Source organism: Chelon labrosus (assembly GCF_963514085.1).
Source record: "Chelon labrosus genome assembly, chromosome: 5".
NCBI lineage: Eukaryota > Metazoa > Chordata > Actinopteri > Mugiliformes > Mugilidae > Chelon > Chelon labrosus.
In genome coordinates, this window is record NC_140341.1 from 23,985,487 (window position 1) to 24,002,772 (window position 17,286).

At 41.3% G+C, this 17,286-nt stretch overlaps 1 protein-coding gene across 1 annotated transcript; it reads right to left on the minus strand.

The window, feature by feature from the left end:
* Nucleotides 1-5,507: 5,507 nt before the first annotated feature.
* umps (uridine monophosphate synthetase) lies at nt 5,508-12,884 on the minus strand. Its single transcript, XM_084544600.1, has 10 exons — nt 12,468-12,884; nt 11,813-11,966; nt 11,463-11,587; nt 11,150-11,337; nt 10,609-10,694; nt 8,592-8,752; nt 8,391-8,508; nt 8,100-8,275; nt 7,880-7,994; nt 5,508-7,183 (listed from the first exon to the last, which is right to left on the minus strand). The coding sequence occupies exons 1-10, from the start codon at nt 12,615-12,617 to the stop codon at nt 7,005-7,007; spliced, it is 1,452 nt and encodes a 483-aa protein (XP_084400726.1). The 5' UTR covers nt 12,618-12,884; the 3' UTR covers nt 5,508-7,004.
* Between the last annotated feature and the right edge of the window lie 4,402 nt (nt 12,885-17,286).

A 17,286-nucleotide genomic window follows, 5' to 3' on the forward strand; every position in this document is an offset into this window, starting at 1 on the left:
GTTTTCACTTTAATCCAGCAGGGCTCATTTCTACCATCAGAAAGCCAGAGAGCAAAGTTAAGGAGCAACCATCAGGGAGAGGGAACAGGCCCTGAGCATTTGCATGAGTCTTCATTATCAGTAACTGTCAGACGAAACAGCACACAGCCTACAGGCAGCACATACACACAATCACACACAGCCTCTGGGAAGCACTCGCTCAGCTCCACCATTTACAGATAGCACCAAACTGTTCGGCAGGCACAGTAAATGTAATCATGCTCCTGCTGGAGAGACACTAACGGCGGACTTAATGATACAGAATAGACCTGCAGACCCAGTTTATAGGGTCAGGGCCGAGGCAGCAGAGGAGAAAAGGTTTAGTCACTTGAATTTATGAAGTCCAGAAAATATGTGTTAGCTTGCTTTTTATCTGTACACACCACCTTCTGCTATTTCACTGTTAAATAATATGTTGAGAAAAGGAGGGAACCTCAGGAAACACAAGAGAAGATGGACAGGCCAGAGATGGAGCAGTAGCAGAGTGAACAGGGTGACAATATGAAATAAATATATAGCACATATGTGCAGAAAATGCATTTTTTCCTATTAAATATATATGTTGATATATTTTCCAACCTCTATAACAGAACATTTCAGACTATTTAGTAATGCAACTTTTATGTATGCTTCCTCTGTTCACATTTAACTAAAACTATTATTCACACAGACAGAAAGGTGAGCTGTTGTACAGCTGCACTGAAGTATGGTATGAAAGAAGTTGTCAAATATTTGTAATGGTGAGTTATTCAGTTAGACTGACTCTAAAGGTTTAGATTAAGCATTAAATGTATTTGTATCTCTCTGCAGATTAACAGCATTTTTGTCTATGGATGATTTGGTCTCCTAGAAGTGTGGTCATTTTACAGAGGTGTTAATGAGTCATATTACATAGCACTACATGCAGCATTTTCCACCTGCCACCTCCCATTGTGTTCCAGTTTTTTTAATTCAAACCAACTGTAATGAGAGAGAACAAATGGATCCTGAACAAATGAGTTGCAAGCTAATAGGAAGGGCGTAGCGACAGCAGGACCAGTCGGGACAGTCATTCTAAATCGAGGCAAGGTAACCAGGATACTGAGGAGTGTGAGCTTTCCCTTCCACTGCCTTTAAGCAAATATTGACTGGAGATTTAAGCAGAAGCAAATAGGCTCTCAGGTAAGGACTAACATGTAGGAAAGGCTTCTCATGATGTCGCTGCTAAGGTGATGATACCTACATGAGGTGGGGGTTTTTTTTTTCACATAATGGAGGGTGACAGGGGATTTACCAGGCACACAAGATAGTGTGATGGTAATAATGAGCACAAAGGAACAAATGTACAAAAATGACTCATGTCAGATTAGACTCAGTATTTAAATTTGAGAAAGTGTTTCAAACAGAGAGAGGCAACACTCCAGATGACTTTTAATTAATCAGAGAAAATTGAGCTTGATTTCTTTGTACTCTTGAGTCACTCTTGGCTCATACGTATGTAGGTCATATAATATAATAGAACATTTCAACTTAACTTGAAATGACTTCATTTTTATTTGAAATCAAAATATGTATAAATAATAGTGCAAATATATATGATGCATTTGTCTTTTGGCACTTTCTTGGTCATGTTTCTACTGGTTGTTAAGGGCTCCAACTCTAGTTTTGGTTTCACTGTAGTTTGAAATGATCAACTAGAATACAATAGTTCCCTTTTTGTAGTGAAGCAGGAATAACCTGCTTGGATTGGGATCATCAATTTATTATCAAAGCAGTGAAACGCATTAACTCATTAGATCTCTGTTTAACCTAAAATGTTCTAACATTTGCAGTAAAATAAAACAATAAAAGTAATGAATGGCATAAGTGGTGGGGGGACTGAATACTACATCATAGTATCCAGATGACAGATGGCTTGTATCAGATGTCTGGTGTGTGTGTGTGTGTGGTTAATGCTTAGTTAATGATTAACATAGCCTCCCATTAAGCCCATCTCCGGTGCTTGCCTGTGGACTGGCATCATGACGTAGAAGGCGGGCAGTGATGAACAGGCCCCCAGTGGAAAATACACGCTGTGATCATGAATGTGCCAACGGGAAAATGATTATCACACAAAGCACTAAGGGGAGAGATAGAGATTGTCCTCCCTGCTGTTGTAAATGTCAACCCTGCACAGTGGGTGTGATAACATCCCGGGGCAATTCAAGTAAACACACAAAGGCAAGGCACAACCACCGACTTAAAAAAATAAACGATGAAAGTCCCCATCAGTTGGGCTCCTTCCCAGTGTCAGTTACAGGTTTGCCAGCAGTCTCATTGGCAAGTTTAACTACTGGCCTGAACACACAGGTGTGTGTGTGTTCAAAGGCTGCAGACTGTGCATGAACATATGGGCCGACATGAGACTGGGGCTCTTCAGATCTTTAAAGTAAAAACAGGAAATACAGCACGTGTTGCATTAAAGTTGCAACTTATGATATATGATCTGAACCCTGATAACATCACCAACTGAATTCAACTGCCACAACCATGTCTTTGCTTTTCTTACTTTGACTAATACAAAAAGACGTCAACTCAAAAAAAGATTCTTTAGCCTTCAAAGTCTGGATAAATGACTGGGACTTTTGTAAGCCAGACAGTGAGTAAGTCCAGTGCAAGCCTTACTTTCTTTAGAGAATTGTCTGCTGCCAGCTGTATGCAAATCAGCCAACCTACCTTTACAGTAAAATACTTACACACACCTGGTGCTTCAGATACTGAAACTAGTGTTAGCTCTATGTCTTTTGTTTCTGAATTCATCTCAGGTGCCTTTTCTTTGAAATATATTTAACACTTCTGTAGACTTCAAATAACCTTTTGACTCACTGGTACTGCAGTGTGGCAGCAACACCTGGCCTTACGCATTTGGCGCAGTTGATTGCGCTGATCTAAATAGTGTGATCTTGTGAGAACAAACCCCTTACATGTCATTTTTTCTGAATTTTAGGCTTTATTAACAACACTGGCCTTCTTCTGTGTCTTTTCCAGTTGCCAACCCGTACCTGCATAACGCGAGCCGAACGAACAAAACTTCATCTTCAGGTATTGTACGTGAGGCTCAACGTGAGGCAAATACGGACAAACGGGAAAAAGTCACACAAAAAAAAACGGTCACAGAGTGACGGTGGTCCTCGGAGACGTGTGCCGGAGCGCGTAACAGCTGGAGTCACGGTGTCGACCTTTGTGGGAAAGATTTGGAAAAGTTAGAACACCAAGAAAAAGCTCATTTTTGAAAGGACAAATACACTGAATGAAATAAAGTGAGTGAGAAAGTGAGTGGGAAGTCTCACGGCCTACCTTTAGGAGAAGTAAAGTAATATGCGTAACTTTGGTTGGTCCTCACCTTTTTACGCGCACTGAATGTGTGCCGTTTGTGGTTGGTATAGACCTTTTATACCTCTACATCATGCTCTCTCTCTCTCTCTCTCTCTCTCTCTCTGTTTCTTTCTCCACCCCTTGAGTGGATCCTCTGGACGCACACAGACACCTGTCGCACGGTGCGTTGCTCTGATCCAATATTGACATAAAGGGGGGATGGGTACTAGGTGTGTGTGTGTGTGTGTGTGTGTGTGTGTGTTGGGGGCGGCCACACACACGAAATGAATTATTCTCGCCCGCTCCTCCATCCAAAGCGCCGTTCTCTCCTCCTCCTCCTCCTCCTCCTCCTCCCCCATGCCAGCGACACGTCTGACCTTTGTGCCCGCGCTGAACTGTGAAAAGGCGCATTGTAACCAAGCTACCTGCCGACTTGTTCAATTTGTCCTATTCGTCACCTGTTTGGGCATCATTTTCATATCATATGCCTTGCAAATGACTAGTCTGCTGCTGCGTGGCTCACCTTGCTCTACAACTTTTAAAGGAAAAGGCTCACAGTGAAATTCACCAGGAAAATGTGCTGGCATCAAATCATCTGTGTTGGCATAGGGGGAAAAAAATACTCAGATAAAAAAGAGGAAACACTGATGTCATCTCACCAAAACCAGAAATAAGATCATATCTGAATATATGAGGTGAAGGTTGTTTATTTCTGTTGAAGTTAATCCTAAATAAACCCGTATATGACCTTTTGTGCTGGGTGAGATACACAAAACATTCGGAGATAAAATATTTTTAAAAGATTAGAAAAGGAGCTCCTGTTGTCCTGCCAGAAGAGGCTGTTCAACACAACATCCACAACAGGAGGCCAATCAAAGATCTTCTTACTGTGTTGGGATAGACCTTTGCTGTTGGCTGAGCATGTCTTTAAATTAAAGGGACAATCCTCCAACTTTAAGCGCAATGCTTGATGACCATGTGACAGTTTTCTGGGAGGAATCATTTACGTAAGAGACTCAGGATGTGCAGTTTAAAAAGTGTTTCAGAGAGAGCAGAGAACAATTTTAAAAAATCCATTTGAGCTACATTTGAGGATTGTAGGATGCTGTATCCCTGAGGCCAAAATGAATCTGGAGAAGCTACTCTATGGAAGAACAATCCAGAGAATACAAACTAAGGCTTAAAGGTAACAATACATGTTGATTTATTTGCATATGGATTTTATTTTAAGAGACAACATTTTTTATGTACTTCATGGACTATTATTGAATCAGCCTGTTTGCATGGATTTAAGTTTTATTACATTTGCCACATTTCATGATAAATACTGATCAGCCACAACATTATGACTACTGATGTAAATAACATTGACCATCTTGTGACAATACAATGTTTTGCTGGGAAACTTTTGGACCTGGCATTCAAGTGGATGTTACTTAGACATGTAGCACCCACCTAGACCAGACCAGGCACCCCCACCCCATAGCAATGACACTCCTTGATGGCAGCAGCCATCCCCAGCAGGATGCAGCCTGACACAGGCACACACGCAAAAAATGCTTTAAGAACAACTCAAAAAACATGAAGAACAGCACAAGGTGTTGACCTGGCCTCCAAATTCACTAGATCCCAAACTGATCAAGTATCTGTGGGATGATCCACAGAGGCCCCTCCCCTCAACCCATAGGACCTAAAGGCCCCCACTAACAACATTGTGTTGCCAGACAACACAGGACACCCTCAGAAGGTCCATGTCCATTCTCTGATGAGTCACAACTGTTTCGGAGGCACAAGGGCCTACACAATATTAGGAAGGTGGTTATAATGTTATGCCCAAGCTGTGTAAACCAAAGCTAACAAAGTGTCCATGTGAATTTTGCAATATTTAGTTTAGTGTAACTTCATTTCAGTGCTTAATGGACAAAATACAAGAACTTTTATGAAACTTAGAATCTACATTGACATCAGTTTAGGACACTTAGATTCTGTTCTATGTAACAATAGAGTGGAAATTGCTTTTTTTCCTTTAACTGTGAACCACCTTGAAATTATTAAATGCATATTCTTGACAAGTAAGCAGAGCACATGCCTCGGTGATGAATGGAGTTGGTAGTAGCTATAGTTAATATGCATTTATTAGAATTGTGTGAAACTCTGTTTACAAAGCTGTAAACATCTAACACTCCAGAACAAATTCTACACCATATACTGACATTAGAAATACAATAAATGTCTATTAATACAGTAAGAGAGTCTAGCATAAACAGGAAAGAAATAATGAATGTTCAATGTAAGATTTATTTCTTTAACTTCACTTCAAAAAATTTACATTACATTTATTCTTTTTGTTAATGAAGGACTCAAACATGAAGCGGCTGTGCAGCCTGCAGTCATACCTGCAACAGTCATGACTCCGGGGAACCGTTTGCAACACTTAACCTGTGCCTGCTGTACAAAGGAAGTGACACAGTTTGAACTGCCAGTGTAAACAGCAGCCTTGAGTCAATTCTCATTTTACCTCCCTGCAGTATGTTTTATTCTAAATAAGGACGGCAGACACTGGACATAATCGAGACAGTTCCGACGACTGAGATAAAATCAATTTGAGGACATGATCACACCACTAATATGATCATGATCTAATACTACCAGTGGCTGAAAAATAATCATCAAGCGACACGACTTGGTCACACTCCCTAGAAGATAATTGCTCAGGCGAATCAAAAGCCATCATTTTGCAGCTGACTTTTACATCTTTACCCTTAAAAAAATGAAACCCTGCAGACCGTTACTGAACCTGACCTCATCCATTTAGAAACATACTTACTGTACATAAATGTGTCACTTAATACTGATACTTTGTGAAGATGAAATTCAAAACAGAACCATTGTTTTTTTGTTTATTCATTTATTTGTGACTGCCTTGCATTATGTGATCTTGCACATAGCTGTACCACTGTGTGTACAATACACTATGTGTGCCTCAAATTGGACCAATTTAAAAAGTATTTGTGTCCATCCAAGTTAGTTGTGCTTGTGCTTGGTACAAAAGAACACGTGATGACCTCACCATCACCATGTGTCGTTTCATATGAGTTTGTGACAAATAAAAGCTTCACCTTAACCGGAACCGTTGCTTTGTTGAGGGAATTGACCCTATGCAGTCCAGCATTAAAAGACAAATTAGAGATAGCCTGGCAGTTCTGCAGAAAGCGGAAAAATACTAGATACTAAATACTATAAAAGCAACTGAAAAAACTATTCAAGGTGATCAGTCTCCTTATGCAACTCTGAATACTTTAAACCTGGTCAGATGTCAAGCTGTGCAACGTATCTAGAGGAAGGAATCAAAAACATATTTAAAGCAGCTTATTAATAGGACAGATTTGAGAACACATTTATATATGTCCAATATGATATCCGACTCCCTGCACGTGACAAGTACTCTTGGAGATGTTTACAAACAGTGTTCTTTAGGAACAAGCATGTATTTGGATGGCAGCGTTGTGTGTAGATGCATTTATCTACAGTGTTAATATAAATTTAATTGTGTTCCTAGAAAGCAGTCCATATTACAGCTGTAGTTTCAATCTGAAATTTTATGTAATCCTGCAGATGCCACCCTTTAGCACCTATTGGTCGCCCTGGTTCAAGCTCTTTGTGTAAGCGGCCCAGCCCGACTTTCTGTATGACTCAGCAGCTTTCAGCCTATCAGGGGCCTCCAAGACGCCTCGTCCCACAATGATGACATCAGAGCCTTTGCTGTAGATGACTTCCTCTGGGGTGGTGTACTGCTGTCCCAGCAAATCTTCTGTAAACAGAGAGAGTGATAGGAGAAATGGGTGAGTAAGTGAGATTTGGACAAACTAGACTAGGTAAAGGCAGACTACAAGTAATTTATTGTCCTACAGCACCACCCTGTGTTGAAGATGAGACATGACACCAAAAAGGAAAAGAGTGATAAGTCATCATAGTTGAGACAAATCACCTACTACAGAGATATAATAAGTCAGCAGTACACATTTTATATAAATATGGTTACATGTTATCTATCTGTATTTTAGCACAATGGATTTATAATTAAAAAACAAATGAAGTCAGCTGTAATTGGAGGAACTGAAAATCGTCCTGTTCAGACCCTGGTTATTTGACTAATCTTATGGCAAGTGGTCAGTTTCAAATACAGGTGTGAAAACACCCAGGTTGTACTGAGGACGCATCTGAGTGATCCAATTGCATTCCTTTTGTAAACACACAATGTGTCATATTAAAGATTGACCACTCAACAGGGGGGCTCTCGATTTCTCTCTCATACAATCAGAAAACACATAATTGCTGTTAGAAATGATCACCTGAAAAGGGAAAAAGCACCGCAAGTGATGTCTGTTTGAGAGCAATAACTTAAAGTATAACAGGATGGCATACTGTATATCTGTGAATATAAATCACCACACTTGTAGGGACGACAAACAAACAGGTCTTAAAGAGTTAATAGAGTGAACTGTACCTCCAGCCTGAATCTGCACTCCGGGGGTCATGTGGATGAACTCCGGCCTCTGTGCGATCTTAGAGACACAGATAAATCCAATCACAAAGTCCGAGTGCTCCTCTGCCATGCGCAGCTTTAAAGAAAACACAAAACACGCCTTAGGCAAAACAGATGTAAACTGACAGGCATGGACGTTGGGCAACACATAAGCAAATGTGGACAGCAGAGACTCGCTTACCGTTGCCTTTGTGTATTCACCGGTAGCCAGCGACCCTTGCGAGCTCATCTGTGCAATGAGCAAACACCCTCGGCCCAGATGTTTTCCTGCGGCGCTCAGACCCTTCACAACCCCGGGCCCCGGAACCGCATGTGCATTCACTATGTGGGACCACGATGAGATCTGATATATGCCGCCTGGACAACAGATACATAAGCACAACGTTTAGCCTGCTTCAATTGTTCACTTTAAAGATTATTATAAGACAAGAAGAAATTTTGACAAGTTACAGAATGTGTTAAAACACCTCACCTTCATACTGATGCTTGACTGTGTTCCCAATATCAGCAAACTTGCGATCTTCAAAGATGAGGAAGTTGTGTTTCTCAGCCAAAGCCTGCAGTTTCTGGCAGAAACTGGCTGTGAAGTCCTGTTAGCACACATGTTAATCACATCAGTTTACTTGTCCTGACATAGTTCTCCATGTAATAAACAGACTTAATCGGCTTCTACCTTCAGGATGTCGACGTGAGTCTTCAGCATGCAGATCTTTGGACCGAGAGACTCGGCGAGCTGGAGCAACTCCTCACAGCTGGTCACGTCAGCGGAAACACAGAGGTTGGACTGCTTCTCCTCCATGATGTTCAGCAGCCTAGATGCCACAGGGTGAATATCTGCAGACAAAGCATTATTTTAGCTTGTATATACAGCTAGGTTATGCCTATCTGTAGACAAGCCTACCTGCCTGGGTGCGTTCAAACTTTTAGTCTGGTTAAACAAGGAATGTTCTAGCACTGACAGCGGGTTTTTCTTTACATCAACAGAAAAGTTGCAAAACGGCCTGCCTAACTTTCTGTTTTATTATTGGGCAACTAATATCTCCAAGCTGAATTACTGGATCTCGACGCATGAAAGCGGGGCAGGACCAATGTGGGCCACAATGGAACTTGAATCCAATTCGCTTTTTTCGCCAATCTCTATCCTAAGTAGCCCCCTGCCCATTAATTCAAATCTTCAAGACTTGGGACCGGTTGTTAAAAGTTCCCTTAAGATATGGTTCCAATTCAGGAAGCATTTTCACTTTAATCAGGCAATCGCGCTGCTTCCCCTGGTGCGAAACCACATCTTTCTTCCATCCCAAACTGATACCGCTTTCGAAGCATGGCACAGAAATGGGTTGGTGTTCTTCAAAGATCTTTTTGTAGATGGCACATTTGCTTCTTTTGATTTACTACAGAAAGACAATAATATTCCTAAGAGCCACTTCTTCAGATATTTGCAGGTGCGCAGCTTTGCTAGGAAGCATTTCCCATTTCCTCACTTACCACCTAAGAATGTGTTGAGCACCATGTTGGAGCCGGATCCCAGTGGGAGGAGAAGGGTATCCAAGATTTACCAAATGTTACAAGACTTCAACCCACTATCATGGGAAAACACCAGGTTGGTGTGGGAAGAGGACATAGGCATTGCACTATCTGGTGAGATATGGCAAAATTGTTTGAAACATATACACACCACATCTCTCTGCATAAGGCATGGTCTTATTCAGTTTAAAGTTGTGCATCGTTTGCATTATTCAAATGAGAAGCTGGCCAGAATATACCCTGACGTTAACCCTGAATGTCCAAGATGCAGTCACAATCCAGCTACAGTGGGTCATATGTTTTGGACGTGCAGATCTCTGAACAGCTTTTGGACAAACATCTTTGAAGCCATTTCTTATATACGTGGTGTCAATGCAGACCCTAATCCATTAATCGCAATCTTTGGAACGACACCCTCAGGTGAAAATTTTACTACTTTACAGTCCAATGCCATAGCTTTCTTAACACTGATGGCACGGATGCAATGGAAGTCGGCAAGACCTCCCTCATTCAAACACTGGGTTAAGGAGGTGCTCTCTATGATTCCACTGGAGAAGCTGAAGTATAGTCGCAGCAGACGCAAGGATAGATTTATTCAAACCTGGACTCCCTTCATAGAGTTTGTTGAGAACTTATCTTTCATTTGATTTCTCTCTACCATATTAACCTTTACGCATATGAAATGACCAGCTGGATCTGTGCGTTTGATTGAAGGTGTCCCTACCATGTATTTTTTATTTTTTTGGCCTTGGGGTGGGTGGGTAGGGTTGATTTGTTGTTGTATGCTCTCTGTTTTGTAACCTTAAAAATGAATATAAATAAAGTTCTTAAAAAAAAAAAAGAAGAGAAAAGTTGCAAAACAAAAGGCACATCTTGACTGGATAGCTCAGTATCAGAACTATGCTATTTTTGCTGTGCTAAATGCGCTCATTGGATTTGTGGTAGTATTTTTACCAGCAACTCATTGAGAGCTTATGAAATGCATAAAAGGTCAAAACAGAGCCACAAACAAAATACGCAGGAAGGAGATGGAGTTTCTGACACCAGTACTGAGCTGTAATATTAGAATCAAGTACAGTGCGGCATTCATATTTCAGGCAAACTGAGACAGATTAGACTGGCAAGTGTAACCCCCCCCCCCCCAAAAAAATTTCAAGACCACATACTTGGTAGCTTGGCTCTGTCTGCATAGCTCAGTCTCGCCTTCTGCTTCTTGGGGGCGGGGGCGCCATCACCATTCTTCTCCTTGGGGCTGAAAGACGATGCAACAATTGTAGAGTAACATTTTCATCTGCATGCACAGCAAGCCTTAAAGTACGAAGACACACGCCGAACCGACATCAAAGAACTACTGTAAAGCTGACTGTAACATCACTTCATGTTGCCAGCTGGAGAACACAGTTTGCACTTGCATTAAAGGAAATAACTGTTCCGGGAAACCTGTAGGCTGATCAGCTGCAGTACAGTTTATTCAATCTAACCGAACATGCTGTTGTGAAAATATTTGTGTATCTGAATGTTCAGATTAGATGAAGATGTCTAATGAGAAAAGCCTTCTATGTATGTCAGCTTAACTTTTGCCACTTTAGGGTCTCTTCTCATGTACTGGGTCTGAACAGCCAATCAGACTCCCACCAACTCGTTCCACCATAGATTCAACATGCTGAATCAGCTGAAAACCGGCATCAGGGGTAAAAATATCTGTACCTAAAAGTATTATTATCCTCGATGAACTTGCGGACACTTTGGGCTGTTTGGGCATCGATGCGATCGGCAGCCAGCAGCACGTTGAGCACGTCGAACATGGAGATGATGGGATGAAGCTTGATTCCCTTAGAGGCCAACATCTCTGCACCACCTTGCTCTCTGTCCATTAGTACGATGGCGTCGCTCACCTGAAACAAATACAGAAACATCTCTGAAGAACCTTACGTAGTCCGGACCCAGAGGAGTCTAGGTACTGTAACTCTTCAGCACCAGTGTCCTATTATTATTACTAGTGTAATCGTGGATTGTGCACCTTCAGTCCCTCTTTGTAGAGCACTTCAGCTGTCTCCAGGATACTGCTGCCACTGGTCACTGTGTCCTCAATGATCAGACACGTATCCCCCTGACGGAATGAGCCCTCCACCAGCCTCTTTGTTCCTAGAGCAGGATTTCATAGGAAAGACTATAACTTACTACTAAAGACGGTTATACTGAAACTGCTACAGTCCAGTGTTAACGGACAACTGCAGCGTGCAGTCTAAAGGTTCAGCAGGTCTGTTTAGGGCCTGCATGGCCATCAAATGTATTTAGTTTCTGTAAGTCAACTTACAAATCCTAGGTCTCATTCTCATTTTGAAGGTTGATCAGTGGAGCCTGACTCACCGTAGTCCTTGGCCTCCTTTCTCCTGATGAGCATGGGCAGCTCTTGCCTGGAGCAGATAATGGTGGCCAGAGGCAGCGCTGTGTATGGAACCCCACACACAGAGTCAAACTGCAGACCCTCTTCTTGCACTCGCTGGTAGATGAGACTTGAGACCTGTAAATCAATAGGGAGAAAAAAAAAAAAAGTCAGTTGCGATCAAACAATGGGCAACTTATCAGAAGTGAGCAGGACGAGAGCAGTACTTATTTAAGGCATCTGTAAAGAAAATGGTGCCAAGGCTTTCTGACATATTGGAAATGATATGTTGATTAAATAATTGTTGCTGGGGCAGCCATGAAAAACTAAATATTTTAGCACGAATCAATAGGTCCACTGTTAACTGTTCAAACCGTTGAGTCCATTGAGAATCCATTAGTGACTGTTGAACTATCAAGCTACATGTGACTAAGGTCCACGTGTGCGTCAATACACATTTCAGTAAGGAGTGGGGAGTAGGGAGTCACATATTAAAACGATTTTTTATTTATTTGTTTATCCATTTATTTAATAAATGTGACTTTGGACGGTGTAGCTAGGACATATGTCGCAGTCATTCTAAGATGCTTCGCTTTAACGTCAATGATCAGTGTAGCGAGGGCGGAAGCACGTGTTTACCTGGTTCATGAGCGATGGATACGATACTAGAACTCTCAGGTCGTTGTAAACAGGTGACATCATGCCGCTCTTCAGCTGGTACTCCCCAAACTTCACCGCGTTCACGTCGTGAAGCTTCAGGATTAAACTCTCAATGCTAACGTCTGCCATTTTAGGGCGTAGAGTAGCCTGGGTGTTCCAATAATAGGCGCGTTCGACTTCATGCAGATCTGTGCAGATCTGACTTGACGTGATGCATGCTGGGTTGTCATGCTCATAGATCTCGAATATGATTGGTTAAAATGAACTTGTTCTACCCAGCATGCATCACGTCAAGTCAGACTCAGACAGATCTGCATCAAGTCGAACGCGCCTATTTTCTCGTATTTGAGGCGTGGTTTTACAAATGCCTAGAGCCGTTTATTGGGCGCTACGAATGTCTATCAAATGCGCCTGGTAATTCCCATGCTGCCTTGCGCGCGATTCATAGCCAATCGTATCATTTATACCAGATAACAAATGTAGAGCGCCAGAAATTCGACGAGGAAGAAGAAAAAGCTTTACTGTCCATGAGAAGACGATGGCGTTTAATGATTATTGCCGTTTGAGCAAACACATCCTTCTTGGCAATGAAGTCTTTCAACGCCAAACGTTGCTCTTTTTTTAAAATAAACTTGCGTTCTAAGCTACTTAAAACACTGTCTAAGGCTGCATCGAACGGTAACTTTAGGTCCGCTGCCATGTTGGATTAACACTTTTTTTTTTTTTTTTTTTTTTTATTAGTCTTTTCTTATTATTACAATAGAGACGTCTGAAAAAAATAAAGAATGACATCCTCAAATTGTACAATATAAATCTTATGGTAATATAACCTTAGAGTCACACCTCCAGCAGACCAACTATAAAGGTGAAAAGACATACCATTCACATGACAAGGGAGAACAAACTAGATAGACGGAACACACAAAAAAAAACAACATAAATAAACTAAAACAAAATAAATAACATAAAACAAACCAAATAACAGGGACTCAGCTCAACTGAAGTGTTATTATAAGTTTATGCAGTTTTTTAGCCTGGGCATTCTCTACCTTTATAAGACAGCTTTGGAGCAGCAAGAGTTCATTTTTAAGTGCAGACCATGTGGGGGAGGACTTAGCAAATCGACATTTATGTATATAATATTTTGTTGCTATAATTAGATTATTAACTAAAAATTCATCCTTTTTATTTTTGAGGATTACACCCATCTGAATGTTTTGATATGAAAAGAATTCTATGATCATAGGTTTGGAGGACAACAGGTTGTGAAGAGATTTCCATAAATTCTGAACCAATTGACATTCATAAAACAGGTGTTCTGTTGTTTCAACATTAAAGTTACAGATATGGCAATTGTCTACCTCAAAATTGAATCTTTTCTTTACAAATTCGTTAGAGGGATATATATTATTTATTGTTTTAAAATGTACTTCCTTAAATTTAGGGGGAATTGGATATTTTAAGAATTTTGTTCTAATTGAAAATATTTCAGATTTGTTATAACCAAGAAAGGAGGGAGTGCTTCTTGTTCTACCCGGGTACAAAATATTAACAAGAGTTTGCTTAAGGAATCTATTATTACATTTTGTATCTACCAGGTCCACATAATCAATTTTAATTTTGTGTAGTCTTGGTGATGCGATGTTCAAAAAATTATTCTGTATTGCTTGAATAAGGGCCTTTGGAATGTTCTGTTTTACTTTGTTGTAATCTACAATTGAGCAGTTAATATTATATTTAGAATTAAATTCCTCCAATTCAAGAATATTACCATTTTCATCCAATATATGAACAACTGACCATATTTGTTTTTCCCACCAGTCTTTCAGAAACATAGATTTCCTTCTACACAATATAACTCTGTTGTTCCATAATGGAACATTGTGGGGACTGAAGTTATGTTTGAATGTTGGATTAACACACTACAAGCTTCGGTGTCGCGCATAGACGTCGTCATCGTCTTGCTGCCCCTCCCCCCCCCCCGTTCTGTGATTGGTTCCCTATCTCAGGCGAAAATATGGGCGATGGCAGAGCCCGTCTACGGAGAGCCAGAGAACGTCTAATATGGGGAGAAGTTCCACTCTCACTAAACTTCCGGGTTCTGAACTGTTGCAGTTCCACTCTGATTCCATATGAGGGCGCTCTCAAGACGAGTGCAGAATGAATGGCGGCCTATGGAGCAGTACCCCTCAAAATCCACTTTTCTCAGGATATAATTTTTTGTGCAGTAATTTGAATACTGAATTTGAAAGGAGATGCAAAGAAATTACACACTGCTGGGTGTTAGATTTTTTAGAGTCACTTATTTTGCTTTAAAAAGTATTTTAAAATGTCAATGACGTCATACACATCGTACGACCAGATACTGCTTTACGGCAATCCTTCAGTCACCGCTTTGGTGCTTTCGCGCTCTGCACTTTCTTTTCTCTCGAGGCATGGACAACACAGCTGACACGGGTAAATAATCGTGCTAGAAGAGTTTCTGTTTCGTTGTTTTAAAAAACCGGGCCGAAAAAAAAACTTGGGCGAAAAAGTCCGTCTTAACATTCTGGTCCCGCTTCGGATGCCACGATGCCGTCAAGCGGGATCTGGTCGTAATCAGTCCTTCACTGACCAATCAGCGTTCATTAGCACAATGCTAGCGTGTTATGGGCAACAACAACTCAACCTGTAAGAAAACGAAATGACATAAGTTCTCGTTCATTCAACTTTTGACCTATAACCCATGTTGAACTTGCAAAACCTACAATCAAATCTGAGATTTCTCAACGACAATCGGGTGAAAGAGACACATTTAGCCGTTTAGCTCCATAGAGTCCCATTCATGTTGCACTCATGGCGATCGCCCCCAGTGGAAATCTGGTGGAACTGCAACCAAAATTCGTTACAATGGGACTTAATAGAGAGTGGGAAGGCTCTCCGTAGACGGGCTCTGGGAGAGCCTTCCCACTCTCTATTAAGTCCCATTGTAACTAAATGTGTCTCTTTCACCCGATTGTCGTTGAGAAATCTCAGATTTGATTGTAGGTTTTGCAAGTTCAACATGGGTTATAGGTCAAAAGTTGAATGAACGAGAACTTATGTCCTTTCGTTTTCTTACAGGTTGAGTTGTTGTTGCCCATAACACGCTAGCATTGTGCTAATGAACGCTGATTGGTCAATGAATGACTGATTACGACCAGATCCCGCTTGACGGCATCGTGGCATCCGAAGCGGGACCAGAATGTTAAGACGGACTTTTTCGCCCAAGTTTTTTTTTTTTCGGCCCGGTTTTTTAAAACAACGAAACAGAAACTCTTCTAGCACGAGTATTTACCCGTGTCAGCTGTGTTGTCCATGCCTCGAGAGAAAAGAAAGTGCAGAGCGCGAAAGCACCAAAGCAGTGACTGAAGGATTGCCGTAAAGCAGTATCTGGTCGTACGATGTGTATGACGTCATTGACATTTTAAAATACTTTTTAAAGCAAAATAAGTGACTCTAAAAAATCTAACACCCAGCAGTGTGTAATTTCTTTACATCTCCTTTCAAATTCAATATTCAAATTACTGCACAAAAAATTATATCCTGAGAAAAGTGGATTTTGAGGGGTACTGCTCCATAGACCGCCATTCATTCTGCACTCGTCCTGAGAGCGCCCTCATATGGAATCAGAGTGGAACTGCAACAGTTCAGAACCCGGAAGTTCAGTGAGAGTGGAACTTCTCCCCATATTAGACGTTCTCTGGCGATGGTTTCCAGACTGCTTTTGCAGCGAGAATGAAATCGCGCGCAAAGCAGTATGGGAACACCCAGGCTATGGAGAGATCATAATTATTAGGCGCGTTCGACTTCATGCAGATCTGTGCAGATCTGACTTGACGTGATGCATGCTGGGTAGAACAAGTTCATTTTAACCAATCATATTCGAGATCTATGAGCATAACAACCCAGCATGCATCACGTCAAGTCAGATCTGCATGAAGTCGAACGCGCCTATTTTCTGGTCCCGATCGACTTGTGGCATGAATTTCACATATGATGTGTGTGAATTTAAAAGATAATTTTTCACGTCAAGAGATAAATTATTTGACGTAAATAAGCTGAACAACATTAGGTTTTGTACGAGATCGCTTAGTGAACTACATCTCTCGTCTCGAACAATGTACGTAACTAGAGAACTATGGCTGTCTCCTTGTTGAGCTTTACCGTCTTCTTCCAGGACGAAGGCAGAAGCATCAAACGAGGTGAAAATCATTATAAATCGGGTCATGTCGAGAGCTGTAGTTACACGAAGGGAGTTTTGGTCGGTTCTGTACGCGCCAGCATGCGGGACTTGTAGTTCGTTTAATTACGTATTTTCCATAGCATTTTACTTAACTATCTTGCACCAAACTGTGACATTCTTGACATGCTGTAGTTCTGCATTATTTTTTGTTTCAAATAATCAGTTTTCTTTTTTTTTTTTAAAAAAAGCCAGCTTACGTATTTTCAGCTCCAGCTTCCAGCAGCTCACAAAGAGAAAGTTTATGCTGTGTAATGCATCCATTTTTCAGAGCTTTTAATAAGTGCAGTACTGCTCCTGCATGTACTGATAGTAGTAGCAATGATGCTGCTGCTAGTACATCAGAGACAGCAGCTAGCATAACTGCACCTTTAGCATCAGCAAGCACTGCTTCTCCTGCACCTCCCTCCATCCCCCCAACAACTTCTGCCCCAAAGCAGCCTGCTCAGCTACCCATTGACTTAAATGGCAATGCACCAACTCAGCCAATACCGGGTAGCTACCCAAAGCATGCATTTGGTACAACACTGAGATCAT